This window comes from Cheilinus undulatus, linkage group 15 (assembly GCF_018320785.1).
Source record: "Cheilinus undulatus linkage group 15, ASM1832078v1, whole genome shotgun sequence".
Taxonomy (NCBI): Eukaryota; Metazoa; Chordata; class Actinopteri; order Labriformes; family Labridae; genus Cheilinus; species Cheilinus undulatus.
The window spans coordinates 28,915,665-28,936,542 of NC_054879.1; the positions used below are offsets into that span (position 1 = coordinate 28,915,665).

The following is a 20,878-nucleotide window of genomic DNA, read 5'->3' on the forward strand; positions in this document are numbered from 1 at the left end:
TATCAGGTACAGTGTACATGAATTCACAAAACTGACACGGAGTGTCCCAAATGTGGCCAAATGGCTTATTTGAATCGGTCAAATGTCAGACTGAGGACAAAACAAAGTGATACTCAATTTTATATGAATCATGAATCTTCATATACAAAGAAGTATAAACTGTCTGTGTATGCATTAGAGTAGATTACATCAACTGTGAATGTATTATCTGTGTGACTTGACAAGTGTGAATGACAGATTTCTTTTTTTACTATTACATATTAACCAAGTGGCAACCTCTGTGGCTGAAAATGAAGCCAATAAAGAAGTCCAAAACGCTGCAGTTCCTCTTTGCTGCTAACTGCTAAAGCACATACACATTGCTTGGTAAAATGCTGATTTTTTTATAGTAGAAATAAAGATGTTTGCAGCCTGGTTCGAAATAAGGATTTGGTTGTAAGTTTCCACTTCTGTACGGCCACTCAATATAGGACCCACCTCTGCTCCACTGCTTTGCCTGTTCCTAGGTTTGTTTGAAATCAGTTTGAGACTGCATTTTCAATGTAACACAGTAACAAATTAGCCTCAGAAGCCCTGATCAGTAATAAAAGGCTGATTTCACTCAGGCTGTGTCCATTGGTTCCCAACCTGGGATGAAGGCACACCTATGGCAAAGATCTCATAAATTTTCTCAGTATTTCATCTGTTCATCTGTGCTCATGTTAAAAAGATATGCAGATTATAAAATAACTCAAGGTACTTTATTTACATGGATAAGAATATTGCATGCCTTCAGATTTTGGCTTAATATTAGGTGTACCTTGAGAAAATAAAGTGTAAAAAAACCACTGCTCTAATGGACAGGATTCATGTAGGCTATGGATGACCAGTCATGCACTGTAATCCTGTGGTGAGTAAACCAGTGACAAGTAGTTTTGACATTAATGTGGACAGATAAGTCCTACTGGAAAAGGAAACAAAATTCTCTATGAAGCTTGTCAGCAGGTGGAAGCAAGAAGTGCCCATATCTCCAGGTAGCTGTGTTGACTCTAGACTTGATTAAATAAAAGGTAATGTGTCCTCTTGGTGTTTTTATGCATGTTTCCTTCACTATAAAGGTGTGTTTGTTCTGTGGTTTACAAACATCAGCTCTTACACAGCTTATTCTCATAAATCAGAGGCTACTATGATAAGGGTCTCAAATTAACCTGCTGAATTATTAAAGAAGGACATGAGCTGTAGTTGTTTCCCTCCTCATGCTCGGGAAGATTCCAGTCATATACCCCAGATCACCATCCTGACATCAGCACGCTGGTTTACATCAGACGTGATTTAAAATTCACCCCAGTACACTTAGATTCCTGGAAATTAAACCAGTGGTTTTCTGTTCGTTGGTTAAAAAAAAGAAAAAAAAAAGAGAGAGAGAAGGGGGGCGGAGGTGGGTGCGTTGGATTTGCGCAAGTGGACGTGTTGATGAGAGGGGAGGTGTGATTGGTCACCTCTGCTCTATTAGTTTGTCGGCTTTTTAAAAGTGCTGCGGACAGGGCACGCAGCATTCAGACCGCACTCTCAGACAGCGACGAGGAGAGCCGAGCCGAGCAGAGCCGAACCGAGGAATTAAACGAGGATCATATTAAAGATTATGACTCTCACAACTATACGACAACTTTTTCTTCTTTGTTTCCTCTGGTTTCTGGGATCTTGGAGCACAACAGGTGAGTGGATCTATCTCAACTAACGAACATTTTTCTTAAACCATCTTATTTTGTAGCTACTTTTTGGGGCTATGCTTCACTGTTTTTGTTTGTTTTGTCATTTTTAATGTGGTGAAGTCCCGTATGTAACTACCTGTGTGCTATGGCGCCAAAAGGCCATATATATGTACATATAGGCTATATATATATATAGAGCATATGGAGTGTTTACCTCTGTTAAGGGCTTGCATTCAGTTGTTTTTTAAATCACAGGGATGTCTAAAAAGAGAAAGTATAGACAGTAACATTAAGAATCTGTATTCTATAATAATGTGAGTTGAATAATAAATTATAGGTCTATTTCATAACACTACTCTACTGCTACTACATCTACAATTTAAAGGCTACTAGCTACCTACAATTAGCCTATTACTACACCTCCTACTAGTTATAATAATAATAATAATAATAATAATACTCTTGTTTTACAGTATTTTGATTTAAAAGTATTAAAATCGTAAAATTGAGGTAAATGTTTTTTTTTCTATTTTTTTCATTTCTTAATTTGCAGTTTGAACTAAATAGTCACATTTTGGGGTAATCCTGTACTCCTTAATGTATGGTGAAGTAGAAAGTACACTGTAATTGAATAGCTTTTTTGGGTACTTTTACTTTATTGAGTACATTTTAAAAAAAGTAATTTTTCTTTAACTTAAGTGAGTTTTAACCAGAGTAACTGCATTTTTACTTGAATACAGTACTCTTGTACCTTTTCCACCTCTGTAGACTACACACACACACACACACACACACACACACACACACAAACAGTGGCACATACAGACAGAATGATTCAACATCACATCCCAAAACTGCTGTTTATTTTACTTTATTATACAGGTGCGACTTCACCTGAAAAAAAAGGTTGGAGATCCATATTCTCATGTCATTATTGCCAACTAGGAGCGTTCATATTTTACTGTATAACTCCTCCATGGCTAATAACGTCCTACTGCAATTTTCAAACAGCAGAAGTTGCTGTTTCTTGACCAGAAATGTGTCAAAAACAGCTTCACCTACATTTTTCCTTGCAGCAGAGATGTTAAAAACATTGAAGAATATTTTTTTTTCTAGAATAGTTTCCAAATTCTACTTTTCTTATTTAAATGAGAATGACATAAAAATGCCCATTCCCATTTACGTAACAATTAACATTACATCTGCAATATGAGTAAAAAAAAAGCCTTGGTTTTCATGATTGCTACAAGGCTTAAAGTGAAACAAATCAGTGAATTTACTACTGTGATTGAAGTAGACAAATAGGCTTTAATATTGTGTCAGATATAATATACAATGATTATTGCTTGTGTTTGTTGAAAAAATACAAAAGATGAGCAACTTGAAAAAATGGTTCAGCCCCAGTTGCTACTCGGTATATAAAGTAAACTTTTGGCTTTTACTTGAGTAGATTTAAATACCAGTATGTTTACTTCTACTTAAGTAAATTTTAACCAGAGTAACTGTACTTTTACTTGAGTACAATAGTCAGGCAATTTTTACACCTCAGGATGAAGGATGTAGTTGTGAGTCATAAGAATGAGCAGAGATATTTCAGTCGGACTGATTGATCAATAACCTATTAAGAATGTGTCCTTGAGACGTTGTGGATTCTTTAGTGTCTTTGGTTGAAAGGTGGGATTTTAATACATGCTACAATCATTACTCTAGGTATAAACAAGTAAGGTACGTCAGAATTGAGGATTAAAAAGGTTGTGTTTATTGAATGACCATTTCACACTTAATATGTACTTAAAATTACATGAATAGGAAAATAACAACACGTTAAAAGAAAAAAAAAATAGAGCCCCTAGGCAATGACACCAGCTGACAAACAGAATTTAACAGGAAACACTGTTATTAAGGAACAGGGTGGGTAAGTATAGGTAAGTGATGATTTTAGCAGCTGTAGTCTTAAGATAAAAATGTTTTTTAATTTTTGTCACATTTGAGTTATTTTCATTTTATCTTTTAGTCTAGGTTTGACAACAGAATTCAAAAACATTTTTGTCCAGTTTTAGTCAATAAAAAGTCCTTACATTTTAGTTTTCTCACCACATCTTTGCTCATTTTTTTAAAGATTGTACACACGGTTGAGAAATAAAAATGAATTTTGTATCCCTCCAACACTACAGCACTAATATCTAAGTAGCGATGCACCAAATTAGATTTTTGCAGATATCCAATGTGCCAATTTTTACACAAAAATTTTAGCTTATATCTATGTTTAGATTTAGGTCAGACCTAAAACTACTGTCCTTGAAACACAGAATTTAAAGTTTTAGGATGAAAAATTTTTTAAGTTTAAGCAATGATGATTAATAAAGAAAAAGACTTCACTGGTGGGCCAGCCTAAAACTCTGATATGGGCAGATTTTTGTAGCCAAAATATTGGCAGAAATGTCCATATCCACCGATACGGTCATTCAGTTTTTCAGCTAATATCCGCCGATACTGATGTCATATCAATAATATTGTGCATCCCTATATGTAAGTCTTGTTCAGCTCCTGTGACAAAAACCTATCTTTCTTTTCATCAGAGTTTTTATCATTAAATATCTATTCTTAGCTTGCCTGGGTCTTGTCTTTCTCATATTTTCATTGACCAGAAAATTAACACTGGATAGATTTATTCCTCTCATCTGCTGTCAGTAACTATAGCACACATCCATCCTGTGTCAGTACTAGAGCTAACAAATATATAAATCATGTGCTGAGCAAGGGGATAGCTTGCATTGCAAAATGTTTTCTTAAAAGTCACAAAACCTTCAGATAAGTAAAAATAACGTCTATTCTGAGTGCTATGATGAGTATGCAAAAAGACAGAAATGCACCCTATTTATAAATTTAGATATTTCAAACTAAAAACTTTTTTTCTCAGAGCTTTTACACACACTGCCCACAAAATACTTTCAACACTACATATCAACAGTTCTTGTATTTTCTTAAGCAAATTTATATCTGGAACACCTTGTTTTTTTTTCCTTTTTTTTTTTTTTTTTTTTTTTTGCTTTTCATGGTTTTTTGAAGAATAGTTCCATTTGTAAATTTACACATCAAATTACTTCTGGACCGATGTTATTGTACAAGTTAAAAAAGAAACATCTGACAAGTTCTATAATGATTGATCTATAGAATGTTGTATTATAAAAGAAGTTATACGGATAGAAACATAAAAAATTACCAAATTGCTTGCACCTTGTTTTTGTATTTTTGATGTTTCTAGCCCCATTAGTTAGCCATCTTTAATTCCTGACCATGGATTATTTAATTTGTCTAAAATTTTCCATCCCTTTTGTGTTGGATTATTATGTAAGATAGATCAGGACACTTTGAAAGCAAACAGGCCTTCATATTTTTGCATTCAAACAAACTGATGCACCAAACCACAGTGTTCATCCATCATAGAAAATATCGTGTGATGGAGAAGCTTACCTACAGAGTTAAAATGAGCTGCATAAGACAGGGAAATGGTTATAATTTATCACAAAAAGCAAGACAAAGGCAGCAGCTGTTGGTTTGTTTCTTTCTACAACATTTGGTGAAATTTTGATAGTTGTTAATTATCCATTTAATAAGGTGTTCAACGTCAAAATAGAATAGAAGGTGATTAAAAGAGATTTATAAATACATTCCTCAGTGTACCATTTTTTTCCAAAGTCAAGTCAAATCATTTAAAACATGATGCTGTGGATCAAAAAACTCTTAAGTTCTGCAGAATAAATACTTGTGTTGTTATTTGTGCTGTACATACATTTTTGTGTTAAAAAATGTTAATGCTTCATATTCACAATTCCTTTCCGGTCATCTTCACTCAGATGCCAGACCTTTTGATCCGTGGGAGGATGGGATAACTTTAAGAAAGGTAAGGAATTGTCAAGCTTTTTACTTATTACCTGGTGCTGATTGATATATTTTCAGCTTTGAGTGCAGAGAGTAAGGTTTATGTAGTAAAATCAAAGAGCAGTTAAGTCAAGTTAAGCAGATTTCCTTCACATAATAATTTGGCAGGATCATGGTTTTTTTTTGTATGTATTTAAAAAGCAAACTAACACCTTCTGGCCATGCACTATAAGACCATAGATGGCAAAAATAAAGCAGAGTGAGAGAAGCACAGACAGACAGATTTGGTTAAAAGCTCAATTTAATTGGCAAACATCCTGCCCCGGCCCATTATTGGACAAAATCACAGTTCTGTTCTCTCTCCAGTAAACTGCGGATATTGTGTTGCATCAGTAGTGAATTATTCCTCCATGTGCAATTTGTCTGCAGGTTCGAGGGATTCAGAGTGGTGACTATAGTGATGTTCTGTTGGGAGACCAGAATGAGGTGAGAGCAAACGCAACAACACTTTACCAGTGAAAATATGATCATTAGCATTGCTTCATTCAAAATACTATGTAACACGATGATAGGTTTCACGATTCTATTTTAAAATAGCATTTTGCTATTTTTACTTCTGTTATTAATCTGAAAATATTTTCCCCACAGGAGCAGGTCCAGAATGTTTTCAAAAGAGTAAGTTTCAAGGCTGATGTGTTATTTTTTTTCTATCTACTATATTTAAAGGCAAGTCACTGATGTTTTGAATGTTGTTGTTTTTTTTTCAGTTCTTGTTTCATTACTCTAAAGCTCGCAACTCTGTTGGACCTTTGCAGCAGTTAGAGGTAAGCAGATCAACAGAAATCTGCTGCTGTTATCATCTTTGTGATTCATTTTGTCTTAAATGCATTCTACTGCATTAATTATCAGTATTTTTGCATCTTTTGGTTCAATCAACCAATTGATCTTTGTTTATATAGCACCAAACCACCACTAATGTTTCTCAAGACAGTTTTCGAAGAGAGCAGGTCTACACAGTATTATTATAACGTGACAACATTAATCAACCATTAGCTCAGTACTAAGCAACATTTAGTCGTTACTGTGGCAAGACAGGATCTTCCTTTTACCAGGCAGTAACCTTAGTAGAACCAGACTCAGACTCAAAGCTGTGTTCAGGGGTAAACGGTTTGTTTTCAATGACATCTGACTCAAAGGAGAACATGAGGAATCCCCTGGAAGCGATGGAGCCGATTTCTAAAATATCTGTTTAATTGCTCAGGTGAACTGAGAAAACCTTTAATGAAGGGGTTAATAGAAAACAGAAAATAGTAAGTAACTGGAGTCTTAAAGGTCACTATTGTTAATTTAACAGGTTAGAAAGTGAAGATGTAATAGAGTCTAAAAAGGTAACAAGAGGGTCTTAAAAAGTAGTTCATTTAATCCCAGATTTTCTGTATATGTATATATAGAGGGATGAAGAACATACATGACAACCAAAACTTTCAAAATAATTTTTAGAACAGTTTGGGTATTTCTAAGTTCTCCGTACTGGTAAGTACTCATACTCGTGCAAAAATGCAGTATTGGTGCATCCCCAATAAATATTACGACTATTCTCCCTGAGATTACTGCAAGACCAAAATGACAACCGCTTTTCAATACTACAACAAGATAGAAAATTTTCCTCCAAAAGAAAGCCATTCAACCTTTTTTTCCTGATTTTTCTCTATATTAACTCTCCTTTTTTCTCCTCCAGTCTCACTCAGTTCATCCTCTGATGCGACTTTCCCCGAAGCTTTCTAAGAGGAAAAATAAGAAAGTTCTACTTTTGGTAAGAATATTAGAGATGAAAACCTATGCGACATGTTCAGCTGTTTTTTTTTCTTCTTCATTAATAGATACTGATGAGTTAAGACAAATGATAAGAATGGCACTGACCCACAATGTAAACAGAAAGTGCCAAGAAACATAGTATGGATTTCATATGTATGAAACATAAAATACTACATCAAATGATGCATTCTAAAGCACAACTTCATCCCCCTTGTACTGTTGTGTGACCACTTGGTACTTGAAGTTTTAGTAGAGACCTCAGGGAGCTCAGTTCTGCCCACCCTCTCAAGTTCATTCAACAAAAACTGCTCTTCAGAAGCTTTATGTACTAAAAAGTAAACCACAGTTTGTGTTCCATGCTTTCATTTCATGTAATGAGGATAAAAATGCTTTTTAAAGTAGTGTTTCTTTGCTACTTGCAAATGATGTACCAGGAAGGGCACTTCCTGGTTTACGAGAGCATTGTCAGTGCCCCTACCAGAAACCAAAATGCTGATTTACTTTTAGTAAATGCACTGTGTAGTTTGCCATTCTTGTTGAACAGACTTCAAATCAAAACAAGTTAGCTGCTGATGTGGGCAGAGGTAGGCAGGTCATCTTTTCTTATTATCCTTTATTATTTTGACCAAGAGCCCTCTGGCAGCAAAATTTGCATACTGTTTTTAAAAACATCCCATATCATATGGAGCAAAGATACTTAAAGATGTGGATGGCAAGGGGTTCTGTGACTTAGACATCTGAAACTACATAGTTTGATTGGACATAAGTGTTTTTTTAGGTGGTGTAGTTTTCAACAGGAAATTAAAACACGCAGATGCTACTTAAGTCTGCTAATCAACTCTGCATTTGTTTCAGAAGAAAATCAACTATCTTAAAAGAAAAGCAAAGTTCAGAGAAAAGGCAAAAACATCTTATTGTTAAGTAGATAATTATTTGCAATATTGCGAACCCTTTAGAGGGTCTTAATGGAGAAAAGGAGAAAGCAATGATCCAAGAGAAGGTTGTAATTGCACTAACTTTAACCACCTTTAACATCAACAACAAACAAACTTGAAGAAATTGAGCTTACACTGTTTTGTTTCTGCCTCACTCACAAAGCAATACACCTGACCTCTGAAGAAAGGATTAAGAGAATCAGTGTTAATCCTATTTAATGATGGCATTGTTCAGGTTCAATTAACTGCTGCCACTGACCTCTGCCTTTCTCTCTAATCAAACAGACGATCCGTGATGTGCCTGAGGGGATGCTGTAGAAGAAAAGTCAACAAAAACAAAAGAGGAAACCAGATTAAAGAGAAGACCAGCAGGCAGCTGCCGAAGACATCAAAATCAACTGGTGGAGAAAAAACACGACTTTGACGTGTTTTTAAACAGAAAATAAACTATTGTACTGATGGAAACAGAGCTGCACTGCCATGGCTGCTATGCGTCTTCCTGCTTCCTAAGTCAATGTGAACCAAGCACGAATCTGGCATGTTGGCACTGTTGCACGAGATATGGGTGTCAGACTAATACCATGAAGGCACTTTAATCTGTTTAAGAGGTCCTTTATCATCAACAGTGGCTACAAATCACGAGAACTTAGGAAAAACACAGGCACTTATTGTTGTGGCAAAGAGGTGAACTCACATTTAATCAAACTGATTTAAATGTACATGTACATTTGTGACATAATCATCATGAAACATAATAAAAAAAGATAAAATTTGTCTTTGATTTTGGTGATGGAGTTGGCCTTTTTTGAGATACAAAAGAGAGACTGTTAGGCTGTTTTCCCACAGAGGTTTTCCCACAAGGTCTGATTCTCTCCAGCAGAGTGTCCTGTCCAAATGTCCTCGAGCAGGACTCGGCCCGTATCAGAGTCAAACATGATATTTGAAGATCCTCTGTTTGTTCTCCACTAGGAATTTCTGGTTTGGAGTGACAGATTAATTTTCATTAATAATCCTCGTCCTCAGAGTCACTGTCCTTCCGTGTGGGAATTGAACATCTGATTGATGACATGAGTTTGTCCTCAATTTGCTTCTTAGGGTTTTCCTCCAGATCTGTCTTTACAGCTCCGGTCTCTGATAACCTCCACTCCAGCTCTGGATGGGACAGAAAAAAAAAAATTAAATAACACAACCTTTTGCTTAAAATCTAAGATGAAATAAACACCATTGGGTTGTTCCACTGCTGTAAAGTTGTGTATCTAAACATTCATGGTCATATGTTCATGATCCTACATTAATATAATCAAACTGGTCTAGACATCAGTATGTCATATTGTTTAATACAGGCTTGAGCAACTTTTGGAGTATCCTAATGCTACAGCGTTGGGACTTGCTTGTGGGCAGAGCGTCTAGTGGGGGAACAGAATAATTTCCAAAGCCTGCAATGCTTTGAATGTTTGGATTTCTCTGATACTAATGTTAATAAACTGTAATGTCCTACAACTGATCATTCCTGTCAACTGGCAAAAGATGATACATTAATAAACTTAACAGAAAAGGATGGGATTGTTCATCTATTACATAAGACTGCACAAACCACCCTGCTCAATGACCTGATGTGTCATTCTTACATATCGTTTACTACCTGTATCCATTAGTAAGAGACAGTCACATTTGCTGCAGATATGATGAATTAAATCTGACAAAATACCAATGAATCCAACATTCACAGTACCCTTGAAACAATCCAACACTTAAATCTGAACATAACAGTAAACCTGTATGTAATCAAGTCCTTGTACAGACAAATGTTTAAAAAAGCTGCTTGTCCTGCTTGATAGCTTGCAGCCGAAGTGTTTTCCTTCTCTTGGGTAAAATACAAAAGATCTTGATTTAAAATTTGTAGCGCAGAAGGCCACACACCAGCTTTTTTGGCACAGGGTTAATGGTTTATTTTTCCTCCCAGCGTGAAACTGATGTGACCTTTTTGGGACATCCCTCTTGAACACCGAATATGAAACTACACCTAAAAACATTTAAATATGAAAAAGTTCATTTTTTACCCTTGATTCATTATTTTCCTACTTAAGTGAGCTGTATCTTCAAGATTAAAACAAAAATCTATCTGAAATATTTCACTTTGTGTGATACATCTTGAGTAAATGTAAGTTTAACTTTGATTTTATATGTGAGAAAGTACCACCCTACCTTCAACTTTTAGGTTCATGCCTCCGAAGACCAGTGGTCCAATGAACTGGGCCTTCATCTCTCCCTCAAAGTAGACGAAGATGGTGGGCAGGTTGCGGTCTGGGTAGTTGGGGATGCAGGTGGTGGAGATGGATTTGAGGAACTTGGTCTGAGGAAACTTCCTGGCTAACATGCTCAGGTGCTGGTTGATGAGGGTACAAAGGGGGATGCTGGGAAAGGAAATAAAGTATTATAATTTTCAAAACACCTTTTATTGCATGAAATTAACAGTGGTGCTTTGTTGGCCTGGAACGTATGACAAAAGGGTTCTCAACCAAACAAAGACTAGCAATAACACAAACTTAACTCATATTTAATCTAGTTTATGATGTAAGCATTTACAATTATTTTTAAAGTTTTCTGAAGTCATGTTTATGAGAAAAAAATTACTGAGGAAGTTAAACTCCATTAATTTCTAGCTTTTTCTCTTTTTTTTTTAACCAACTTTTTCTTGTATTTTCTGGTTTTCTGTTCTGCCTTTAAAGGACAAGAACAGCCCTCAGCATTGTGAAGGTCTGCAACAAAATAATCAGAATTCAGCAGAGACTTGTAGGACAGGCAAGTGGTCGAGAAACTAGAAGAAATAATTTCCCAACATGACCACATCCTGTCCTCCAAGTTCATGTAATTGCCTTTAGGAAAACAAATTGTTGTTCTGAATGGTTCATTCCTTCTGCCTTCCAGCTGCAAAACCTTGACAGCATTCTCTTGGAATGAAAAAACCCTGTTGCATTATTTTCTATTCTCTTTTTTGTTCTTGTGATTAATCACAAAGGTTTAAGGTGCAATTCATGCATTAGTGATCTGCTCATACATGTCTGAATGTTGATCTAAAATGTAATGTGCAATGAATCTTCATATGCCATATTTAAGTCTAGATAGATTTTTGTTGTTGCTCTTTAACTGTGTTCATGTTTCCTTTGTCCTCGTGTGTTATTACTGAAGTGTCCACATGAGGGGTCAATGTGCCTGTAAGCATCTTTGTTAGTGTACTGGCCATTTATTTACCGTCACTGTTATCCTCCTGCCTGCCATTTGTAAATGAACATGTGGTCTAGACTGAATTGGCCTTTGGGATAAAGAAATTTGTCTGAATCTTAAAATTCTGTCACACTCTTACCCCTGTTTGTAAAGGTGCAGCACCACCCAAATGCCGTCCCCAGCCTTGTTGACCTCCTTGACGTAGTCCTGCCCTGAGATTTCCACCACCTCACCAAACACATTCTTTATTTGAGACGCTTTCCACTCTGCAATACGCTTCTGTCTGCAAGGAGACATGTCATATCAGTGTTCAGTCACAGTCAATGAGTTTGGATGTGAATTCTCAAAATACTTCTGAAACCATTCGAGCTTTGCTGATTTTGGAGCAAATCTGACCTGAAATTTTGATTTATTCAAATATCTTTAATTCCTTAAACTATCAAAAATTCTGGGACTTGTAGTCTCCCACACCACCAGACAGTTTTGTGTGTAATCTTCTCTCACCTGTACATCTCAATAGCAGCTTCATCATCTTCACCGAACTCATCCTCATTCTCCTCCAGCTCTTCCAATGTCATGTCCTCATATGTTTTAACTTTTCAGGAAAAAAAACACATCAAAATGACCTTACTGATATGTTGAATTCAGGCAAAAAAAGCTGATAATATTTGAGAATTTTTTAGAATAAACTTTGCCACATGCACTCAAAACCAACAATTAATGGTTAACTCATTAGTCTGACATTCTGCAAGTGTTTCAGGATTTGTAAAGGATGGTTGATCTCCATCTCAAGCCACAAAGAACTTGATATAATACCTTCCTGACTGTGCCTCTTACCAATAGACTGCTGTTGGAGTGCCAGCTCCTCCTCTTCATCCTCATTTGGGACCTCTTTGGGAGGAAGAATACCCTTCTTCCTCAGAATATCATTCCACTCTGTGTCTTCGTTTGGGTCCTGGGGAGAAAAAACATGTACCGTTACTTTAAACTTTATGAGCTCTTATGTATATCGGTTTTTGGTAGACGACTGAAACATCGTCCTGAGAACTATTATCTAAAACCTGACTTTTTAGTCTTTGCGGACACAAACACAACAAACAGATCCACTAGCTCAAGTGTAACAAATGGCATTACTAAATTGTAAATGAACAATAAGACAAACTCATTACACTAGGAGCCTGGATCTGAGTTGTCACAATTTTCAAATTCTGATACAATCTAGTAAAATCAAACAATTCTGATACCTAGTTCGACACCACAGCAACAATAGACAATCAGTAATCAGTGTCAACCACCTCATCAGTATCAGATGAGGTGGTTGACACAACAAATTCTAAACAATAATTCAAAGCCAAATAATTATTTAGGGATGCACAATATAAATTTTTTTGCCAATATCGGATATGTTGACATCTATAAAAATGATTTCAGTTGATACAGACCCTGCTATTTAAATGTAGATCAGACCTTAAACTTCATGCCTTGAAACACATGATCTAAATGTGGAGGATGTACGAAATAATAAATCTTAAAATACATCTAAAGTGTAAGTAATGATGATGGACAGAGAAAAAGACTTCAGCTTAATTTGGTCTGTTGGCCCATCCTAAACCTCCACTTACATATCTGTTTGCACAGCAAGTCTTTACACCTCATATAGGCAGACTCTTACAGGCAGAATATCTGCAGGAATCGTCATATCTGCCAATAACAATTATGTCACTTTTAAAGTATTTTCTGCTGATACTGATATATTTCTCATAGTATTGTGTATTCCTATAATTATTGTAAGTTGCAGATAGATGTTTAAACACTGCGGGATGATAACTTTTGTGACTTATCCTGAATAGGACAAGATTAGCAAAGAGTTAAATTACCAGGTTTAGTCCACAGGGGGGCGCCAAAAATAAACCTCCATGTCCTCACAAGATATGAGAGGATAATTCTTCAGTATACTCTACTAGTATTGTACGGTCTCTCGTTAATCTCATATCAACATCTACTTTGGCTGTTGGCTCAACTGACAACATTCTTTGTTGGTGTTTAACAATTCTTGACATTTGTAAGATTGTCATTTTCCATTAACACGAGATGTTTTGGGGTAAAGGTAAGGGGCTAAGTCAAATTGTTGGTAAAACTCCTGTGGTACTGATGTGACCAACAGACGAACTACACATGTGAATAACCAGAAAAAAACATAAACAAATATCACATTTCTATTTCCAATGATACGATTTAATTGCCCTAAAGCCGTTACAACAAATTGACAATGAAATTTTAAAACTCTTCAGCATTGAAAATACATTCCGAGAGATTAACATTGTTTTTAACCGGTGATTTACGGTCTTGTACCTGGCTCTTAAAATTTTATGTGAATACCGACCTAAACTAGCTCACTGTTAAGCTAACATTTTAACGCCCTGCTACATGCTGTTTCGTTTTAAGTTCTACTCCGTCACACCTCGACAAACAACACCGACATCAGCTAATATCATGTCGTGTCATTCATATACACCACATTACAACATTTAAAAGTCTAATAAAAAGTTACTAACCTGCATTTTTACAGATAAGTTCCCCTTCTCAAATCACACCACTGCTCTTCTCCCAGACACGGAAACAGAAGGAGCGCCGACGGACCGAGTCCGGCAGAAAACAACAACCAAAGCCTTTGTCAAAAATTATTCAAAACGTCTAGAGGTAAAATAAGCTCATTATTCTGAGCTATAAAATAGTTGAAACATATAAACTACGTTTATTTAGTAAATATATTGCTATGTTTTGAAAATATTCTGTTAAAAAGACACGGAACACGCGAGTTATCAGAGGGACAATAATACAAGGAGCACAAACTTCCGTCTGACGCTCGATGCGACCATATAAGGAGTTAAAGCGCTGCATTCCATTTGTGGAAACCCAACAGGTGCGGGTACTCACAAACATACTCACGCAACATTTGTGAGTCATTTAAGAGATAAGTGGTTTAGTACAGGATGATTTATACCTTTTACGGTGTACATAAATGGCCTTTGACGGTAACCATGTTTGTAGGGCTCGTGCTGATCTGACGTTTTTGCAAACTTTACCCTAATTTGGGTTATGTTAGTAAAACTCGAGACATTCATTACAAAATGTGACATCATTTTTAATGTACATGAATACAGTTGAACTAGTTGTCCCTATTTACCGAAAAAAGTCTTCATCTTTTAAATGAAAAATAACTGCTCACATATTCAAATTATATAGCCTATGAACATTCTATTGTGATTTTCTTTCAACTACAAATCATGTGAGAATGGATGTAAAAAATACCAATTGAAATTGCTACTGATATGGACATTATATATATATATATATATATATATATATATATATATATATATATATATATGTATATGTATGTATGTATGTATGTATCTCACAATACCCCCCGTTTTAACCACCAGATGGCACTATCTGCTCTTGGCTCTCTTGTTTTACATTATTAACTAAAAGTTAAACTTAACAGTGTCACTTTGCATTAAAAAATGTATTTTACAATTTTCCAAATTTCTTTCCATCATAAAAATTCAAAGCAGTGCTTATAAATAAAAATAAATAAAGGGATATTTTTTCATTAATTTATAAATATATCTTAATTAACATAAATTTTACAGAAGATCCAAACATTTTGCTAAATTATTTCAGCTTGTTTTCCTTGCGATCTTGACTTGTTTATGTTGTTGATTTGACATCAATGTACTTGTACTTTCTTTCATGGGAAAGGGTTAGGGAAAATGTATGGATGCATACCCTCTAAGGCAGTGGTTCTCTAGGGAATAGTCACAACTAAAAGTGTGTGGAGCTCTTTGGGTTGCAAATGTGTGTCTATGGGGAAAAAAAAGTTGCAAGAAGTCTATGATTTACAGACACACTTCCATATTTTTTATTGTACTTAGTTTTCCTGTGAAAACGAATAGATTCAAGTCATTTTTGTGAGACTTCAAATTACTTACTTCCCTTTCTTTGATGACAATGCTGGCTTTCCCAATTAACAAGATAAATCCTTGAAATATGATCAAAACTACCATGCTATCTCAGGAGAAGGGAGAAAAAAATGTATGCATGCATACCCCTCTGTAATGATGCACTTTTAAAACATGTTTGTTTTGTTATGTCTCGTTGTTCATTCATGTTTTGATCCATTTCAGATCCAAACTACGCTTTTTTCAGGAAATGAATTTTAGTGGTTGATTTTTTTTTTTTTTCATTTGAGTCACGATTACTCATATAGAGGGGGTGGTGGGTCCTGATGCCTAATCAGTTGCAAACCACTGCTTGAAGGGCCTCTGTAAAAAAGACTCTTGTATGTATTTTATCCTTAACTCTGTTTCTGGCTTATTAACTAAAGTTTTAAGGAAAAACAGGTTTGCCCTTCTCTGAATTTCCTGACCCACCATGTTAAGATCATGTCTCAAACTAATTTAGCTTCCACCAGTTTTACTTTCCTAACTTCCTCTTCTGCTTTCTACTTGCGTAACTTTACACACTACGGGTACTCCTGTAAAACCAAAGGACTATCCCGTGATCCTGTTCCTGTTCTGACTCTGTCTTGGATTGTTTACCAAAATGGGTTAAATTGACCGTGGAGAAGCAGAAGCTCCAGTGTCACAACATCTAAAAATGGCTGTTTATTTTCTCCCCCTCATTTAAACCCTTTTTAGTCAATTATTCTTGCCAGTGTAGAGATTTTGGGTAAGTAGGTCAGACTGTAAGGACTTGGCTTGGGTTAGGACACTCCTTTGTGGACAGCAGCCCTCATTTTGACATCTTTCCTTTAGTGCATATCTATAGGATCATGTATAAGTGTGTATTTTACCGTATACAGTGCCATGAAAAAGTATTTTCCCCCTTCTTGGTGTCTTGTTTTTTTCATATTTAACACACTTAAATGTTTCAAATAAACGAAAAAATATATATATTCTAGAAAAAAAATGACCCAAGAAAATACAAAATGTTGTTTTCAAATGATGATTTCATTTATTATAGAGAAAAGATATCCAAACCTACGAAGTAAAGCAGGCTAAAAGATCTTTAAAACTATCATGCTGCTATCTAAAGAAAGTCAAGAACATATCAGAAACAAAATCATTGACATCTAATGGTCTGGACAGGGTTACAGGGACTTTTCTAAGGCTATGGGGCTTCTGTGAACCAGTGAGAGCCATTATTCACAAAAGGAGAAAACTTGAAACAGTGGTGAAACTTCCCAGGAGTGGCCAACCTACCAAAGTTACGCTTAAGAGCACATTGATGACTCATCCAGGAGGTCACAAAAGAACCCAGAACAAAATCCAAAGACCTGCAGGCCTTTGACTCAGTTAAGGGCAGTGTTCATGATTCAACAATAAGAAAGGTACTATCCATCCATGGGGGAGCTCAAAGGCCTGTATGTGTGCAGCATTCTCAACAACAACAACAACAACAACAAAAGAATTTTCCCTTGAAAGATTATTTCAGAACCGTCTTATAGTCTCTGGGAATAGAAATGTAATTTACATGATTTGGTGCCTGGTATTATGAGTTTTAAAAACCTGTTTTTGAGTAAGCATATTGTGCATTTTCGTACATCAATCACCCTGGATATTTCACTATACCAGGAAATGTCTGTAAAAATATCCTGGAAAATGTATGCATTGTTTATGTAATTTAAAATTGAGCTGTTAGCAGCAATTTAGTCAAAGAGCCAAACAATAGAAAATTACTTTGGCTACTATTTACATGGAGGCTTTTACATCCCTCAGGAATGGTCTCTCTTTTGAAAATAATGAATTTTACATAAAGCTTGTTGTATGATAATAAACTCACTGAGTACCTGAACGCTGTGTCAGCCGGACAGCCAATCACAGGAGGGCTAGCCGCTCTCAGCCGGAACTTGCGGAAGGGAAAGTTGGTGAAATGCGGAAGAGGACAAAATAAAACGAAGATCTCTCACTCTGTCTCAAATTTTCCAGACCCACAGTTTATCAAAACGTTTTCTGTATTTTTTTTCTCCTTTTTAATGGGGTTTAAATGCAACCAGTGTAAGGTTCTGAAACGCCTTGTGAGTCTTTTGATAGCTCATGCGTATTTTTTAAACTCACTGTCTTTGCAAAAAGGGAATGTGACACAATAATTTCTTGAATATAAGCCAAATAGAGGTTGAATGTAAGAGCATTCACACCAGGAGTGAACAAGAAAGTTTAAATGCGCTATTGCAGGAAGTATGTTGCGGGAACATTTCAGTTTGTTTGATGTTTTGTAAAATGGTTCTAGACTTTGTCACTTTGTATATGTGTTCCAAGTTTTGTAAAATTGTTTCTGACTTTGTAAATTTGTAACCTTGCAAAGCAGATGGATATGCCCACTTCCGTGTTTCTCAATGGTGAATCTTGCAAAGCTCCCGCCTGAACCGTTTGGGCCAGGTTAGAAAGTGACAGGAACAATCAGCGACAAGGGGCAGTACTTTCAGGCGCAGCGGAGTCGTGACGTAAGCAAGCAGCAACAAGACGCAGGTGCAATTATGGTGGAAGACATTAGCGTGGATGCTGCTAAATCACCCATTTTATCAGAACTTGACAAGAGTACCTTGCTGCAGACAAGATGACCGACATACATCCAATCCATACCGGAAGTCTAAACTGGAACTCCGTACGTCTACGGTTAGGCTTAGGGATTAAAACCCGAGTGATTAGGTTCAGGGTAAGGCAGTGGGGAAGGTGATATATTTGAGATCCAGCACCAAGGGTTAGGCTTAGGCACGATAAAGACTGACAAACACTGGCAGCTGAGTCCAACAGGAAGAAGAAACTTCTGCTTGGGACTTCCGGCATGGATTGGATGTATAGCGGGGCCCTTGTCGGCCATCTTGACCGCAGTTGGGTCCCTCTCCAACTTGACCACATTTCTTCATTATAAAAAGAACAAAGAAGAGCATTAAATTGTTTTCTTTTCAAAAACGACAAAAGTCGTGTACTGACATGTCTACAGTCGCTACGGTGGTTTGGGTTATGCAGTTTACTCCTTCAGTAGGGGTGCAACGTTTTGTTGCTCTGATTGACCCGCAAAGATGTGACAGACAGAACATTCATCCAATCATTTTCCGAGTTTTTTTCAAAGGCTCTGCCCTTTCCCAGACTCTGTCTTTGAGTGTTTTTTCCAGGTAAGTAAATTTGTATTAGATTTTGTAAATTTGTTTCAAGCATTGAAAAAGTGTTTCAGACGTTGTTTAATGTGTTGTTTTGTAAAATGTAAATTTGTTTGTTAATTAATGTGTTTTGCTAATGTGATTTTTTTTTAATGAAATGTAAAAATTGTGTAATTAATGTAAATTTGTTTGTGTTGTAGTCCTTGTAATTTTGTATTGCACTTCCAGGCCATCGTAGAAAGCAATTTAAACTATAAAATCCGAATACGTTTTCATATTTAACCCCCCTCCCCAAAAAACAACAAATCGGCATGGGCCTGACTTTACAACGTAGTGAGTCATCTTTTCGAGAAAGACGAACTTTGGTTAGTGTGTACAGCTGCTGTAAATCGGGCGTGAGGGAGCAGAAGACGTGAGACGAAGAAGTGTGAAACCTGCAGCTGTAGGAGCGCAGGAAAAAATATGGAGAAACCAGGAAACCCACCGCTGTAAAGTCAACAGAGCCGCTCCCGAGCCGGAGGACGGGCGGGGAAAACTTTTTATATCGCCGCTACAAGGACCGAGAGAGCGGAGGGCTTCCTCCTTGTCCCTCCCCGCTGGACGATATGTGGCTGAACCCGGAGGAAGTTCTACTGAAAAACGCTCTCAAGCTTTGGGTGACCGAGAGGAGCAACGACTTCTTCCTCCTGCAGAGGAGGAGAGGCCACGGGGAGCCCACGGGGAAGTTCACAGGTAAGAAATACTACCTTGGCATGATAAAATGATAAGACAAGAGGAGGCCAAAGGTTCATTATAGCCTAGAAAAAAGGCACATAAGGATAGCACAGGTGAAGACAGGGGTAACACAAGAGGACGTAAACGATAGAAATATCCACAACAAGAACAGGAAGGACCACAGAGATCACAGGTAAACAAGGGGGTGTGTCCACGGAGGTTTCATAGAATGGTTGTGTAACTTTAGTTTCATTACACCTTAGCGGAGATTTTACTTTCACTGGGAAACCTCTACAGTCCGAGTGTTACCATGGCAACCGTAGTCTTGAAACGAGTGACAGATTAACTAACTCTAACACAGTCCTGATTAGGGCAAAACATCATAAAAGGTACTGGGCCACCTGACCATGACACCAACAGGGACTGTTGGACGTATTCAGACACATGTATTTTAATGAAGTTGGCCCCTCTTTGGCAGCTATAACAGCCTCCACTCTTATTGGAGGGCTATCCACAACATTTTGCCATGTCTTTATAGTCATTGCTTTGTGCACTGGGGCACAGCCATGCTGGGAGAGAAAAGGGTCTTCCCTAATCTGTTGCCACAACGTTGGGACCATTGTCCAAAATGTTTTGCTGTGCTGAGGTATTAAGATTGCCCCACCTAGCTGAAACCTGGAAAAACAACCCCATGTCACCAAACTTCCAACAAATTCAGACTCGCCCATGCGACTGTCAGACAGAGAATTCATCAGAGATTCAGCACACACCACGTTTCCACTGCTCCACAGTCCAGTGTCAGTGTGCTTTACATGACTCCATTCGATGCTTGGCACTGGACTTGGTGATGGGAGGCTTGCATGCTACTGCTTGTGCAGGGAAACCCATTCATGAAGCTCCTGTTCCTGTCAACATTAATGCCAGTGGAAGTTCCGAACCCTTCAGCAGGAGAATCAGCAGAATGTTGACGACTTTTACACACCATGCTCCTTAGCAGTCATTGATCCCACTCTGTGATTTTACGTAGTCTTCTGCGTTGTGGATGAGTTGCTGTTGTTCCTAAATGCTTCCACTTCAAGCACGGATGAAACATCACAAGCTGTTTTAACACAAAAGTGGCATCTATCACAGCAACACACTTAAAGTCACTGGGCTCTTCAGAATGACTCATTTTTTTGTCAGAAATGTTTGCAAATGGAGACTGCATGGCTACGCACTTGATTTTATAAACCTGTGGCAGCAGGTCTGATTGAAACACCTGAATTCAGTAATTAACTTGTGTGGCCAAATACTTTTGTGCATATAGTGCATGTCTGAAACATTTGAGAACGTAGGTAAAATTGGCAAGGGAATCCTTGCTTACCACCAGTCCCATCCACTTTTCAATTGTTGCTGACTTATTTATGCCATTTAGACAATGTTCAGAAGTTTGCTTGCAATTTTCCATTAAT

At 37.0% G+C, this 20,878-nt stretch overlaps 3 protein-coding genes across 3 annotated transcripts in view; 2 read left to right on the top strand and 1 right to left on the bottom strand.

Moving 5' to 3' along the window:
• Positions 1–1,539: 1,539 nt before the first annotated feature.
• Positions 1,540–9,104, top strand: nms (neuromedin S). Its single transcript, XM_041806499.1, has 7 exons — positions 1,540–1,694; positions 5,549–5,595; positions 6,003–6,059; positions 6,222–6,248; positions 6,341–6,397; positions 7,312–7,386; positions 8,609–9,104. Exons 1-7 carry the CDS (start codon positions 1,622–1,624, stop codon positions 8,639–8,641), a joined length of 369 nt encoding a protein of 122 aa, XP_041662433.1. The 5' UTR covers positions 1,540–1,621; the 3' UTR covers positions 8,642–9,104.
• Positions 8,995–14,184, bottom strand: pdcl3 (phosducin-like 3). The gene is made up of 6 exons (XM_041806497.1): positions 14,104–14,184; positions 12,386–12,503; positions 12,053–12,143; positions 11,688–11,831; positions 10,529–10,737; positions 8,995–9,475 (listed from the first exon to the last, which is right to left on the bottom strand). Exons 1-6 carry the CDS (start codon positions 14,107–14,109, stop codon positions 9,327–9,329), a joined length of 717 nt encoding a protein of 238 aa, XP_041662431.1. The 5' UTR covers positions 14,110–14,184; the 3' UTR covers positions 8,995–9,326.
• A 4,912-nt stretch (positions 14,185–19,096) lies between these two features.
• The window catches only part of LOC121522646 (TBC1 domain family member 8), a 40,661-nt gene continuing 38,879 nt past the window's right edge, over positions 19,097–20,878 (top strand). Inside the window, exon 1 of the mRNA XM_041807203.1 lies at positions 19,097–19,445. Coding sequence (XP_041663137.1) covers positions 19,319–19,445 — 127 coding nt within the window. The 5' untranslated portion in view covers positions 19,097–19,318. The remainder of the gene's footprint in view (positions 19,446–20,878) is intronic.